Genomic DNA, 1,985 nt, shown 5'->3' on the forward strand with positions numbered 1-1,985 from the left:
TTAAGAAAGGACTTGTATCGCTAAAGTTTCTTCAGAAAGAATTTTTACGGAAAATTAACTACCGACCGGAGCCGTAACAAGATCATGCTTGTGGTGATTTGGACACACAACAACGACCATATTTATGACAAGTAAATTAAAAAAAAAGTTAAATTTTGTAAAGACAAGTAGGGATAGATATATACGTAACCTAGCTAGCTATGGTACTATAGAAAGTTTTAATAATACAAAAAGTATTGAAACAAGGAAGTTAAAACTACAAAAACTGAGTTACTTAATTTTGTTTGTAATATAAATATTGATATTTTTTACTGTATAAGTTTGGTGTTGTTTCTGCTTCATGTAGTGATTTGATTGACATAATAATTTATTAATCCTTGAGTTTTTAGAATGAATATTTATGGACTAAGTGAGAATCATTTAGAAATTTCAAGTAATTTGTAGTGGTAAGCTCTAAATTAGCCAATATTGTAAAAATTATTTATCAATAAAATAAGTAGGAATTGATTAACAGATTGTTTTATAACCTGTTATAGTTCTTGTAAATGTGTATGATTTACAGTGTAGACGTTGCAACAAGTATAAGGTCACTTTTTGTGACCACAAAAAGCATTAAGTTGAATAACAAGAGTGAAACTGAAAATAGGTCTTACTAACACTTAGATTATCTTTTTTTAAAACTTGTCTATTAATTTATTCTATAATTCAATAGAACAAGTGGTTTTGTTTTAATTGCATTTTTAATATTTCAATTCCAAAACAAACCAGCTGAAACCAAATATTTAATGACATTACCCTGTAACATACCAGAAAAACTATTGTTGTGTCAGTGAGGTCACATGACTAGTGTCACGCCACGTTTCTAGAACTATCCTGTACCTTGGCAAATGCTCTAGCATTTACTAGATATAGGGTAGTCTGGTATATAAAAGAGGGTGACAACGTGACGGGACAAGAATGTGTGTGTAGACAGTGAGTAATTGATTTGCAGTCAGAGAGTATTATTGAAGTTGAGCACGTTCGTTGTTATAGCGTTTGTTTTAGCGCGATTGTTGAAATTAAGTGTATCGTAAAGTTATATTCGGAAAGAATAAACCAGGTTTATTAAGTAAGGACTTGTGTCGCTAAAGTTTCGTCGGAACGAATTTACGGAAAATCAATAAACAAACGGAGACGTAACACTATATATATCTTACAAGTGATCTCCTTCAACTAAAAAATTATTGCTCTGTATCAAATTAAACATAATATAAGTGTCTTTTTTTAAGTTGGTAAACTGAATTTTATTTGAACTATTCTGAATATTTGCTTATTTAAGGTAAATGTTTAAACTGCTTAAATATTACAATATTTGTTTTGAATCATGAATCACTCTGTAGTTTCAATTTCCACTTTTAGTTAGTTTTTGACCAATTGGGTCCTTTTCCAAAAATGTAACATAAGTTATCAGTCTGGAAGTGACTGCATAAATCCCATGTTGTCACATGCATTTTTCACAAGTAGATTGACAGAACTAGCGTTACATTTTCAACATTAAGTAATACTATAAAAAAAATTATTAAACTTATGTTGAATCTTTTGAACACAAATGGTCAGTTTTTAATGACATTTGGTTTTGTTGAATTATATTGAATGGTTAAACAGGTAGAATATAATGAAGATGATGGTGATGTTGAAACTGGGAGAAGCAAGAAGAGGAAACGGAAACCAGCTTACACTGGAGGGCTTGTATTAGATCCTAAAAAAGGTTTTCTCTTTTTCATTCATTGTTATAATTTAATACTGATTATAAGACTTTTCAGAGAAATGTCAGCAACATTGGTAGTCTTCAGTATAGCATGTGACATGAAGATCTTAAACTATGACAGCATGTCATAACTTTGTGTTTATAAAAAAAAAGGGTCTTATATTTAAGCATCAGTTATCTGCCAGTCTTCCAAGAAAATGCAGGATTAATTAATGAATAAGTATCAGGTTATATATAA

At 29.9% G+C, this 1,985-nt stretch overlaps 1 protein-coding gene across 1 annotated transcript in view; it reads left to right on the forward strand.

The window, feature by feature from the left end:
* The window catches only part of LOC106472162 (DNA polymerase alpha catalytic subunit-like), a 73,059-nt gene that overhangs the window by 63,584 nt on the left and 7,490 nt on the right, over positions 1-1,985 (forward strand). The window contains exon 22 of the mRNA XM_022400763.1: positions 1,645-1,747. Within this exon, the coding sequence (XP_022256471.1) occupies positions 1,645-1,747 (103 nt within the window). The remainder of the gene's footprint in view (positions 1-1,644; positions 1,748-1,985) is intronic.

This window comes from Limulus polyphemus, unplaced genomic scaffold (assembly GCF_000517525.1).
Source record: "Limulus polyphemus unplaced genomic scaffold, Limulus_polyphemus-2.1.2 Scaffold5128, whole genome shotgun sequence".
Lineage (NCBI taxonomy): Eukaryota > Metazoa > Arthropoda > Merostomata > Xiphosura > Limulidae > Limulus > Limulus polyphemus.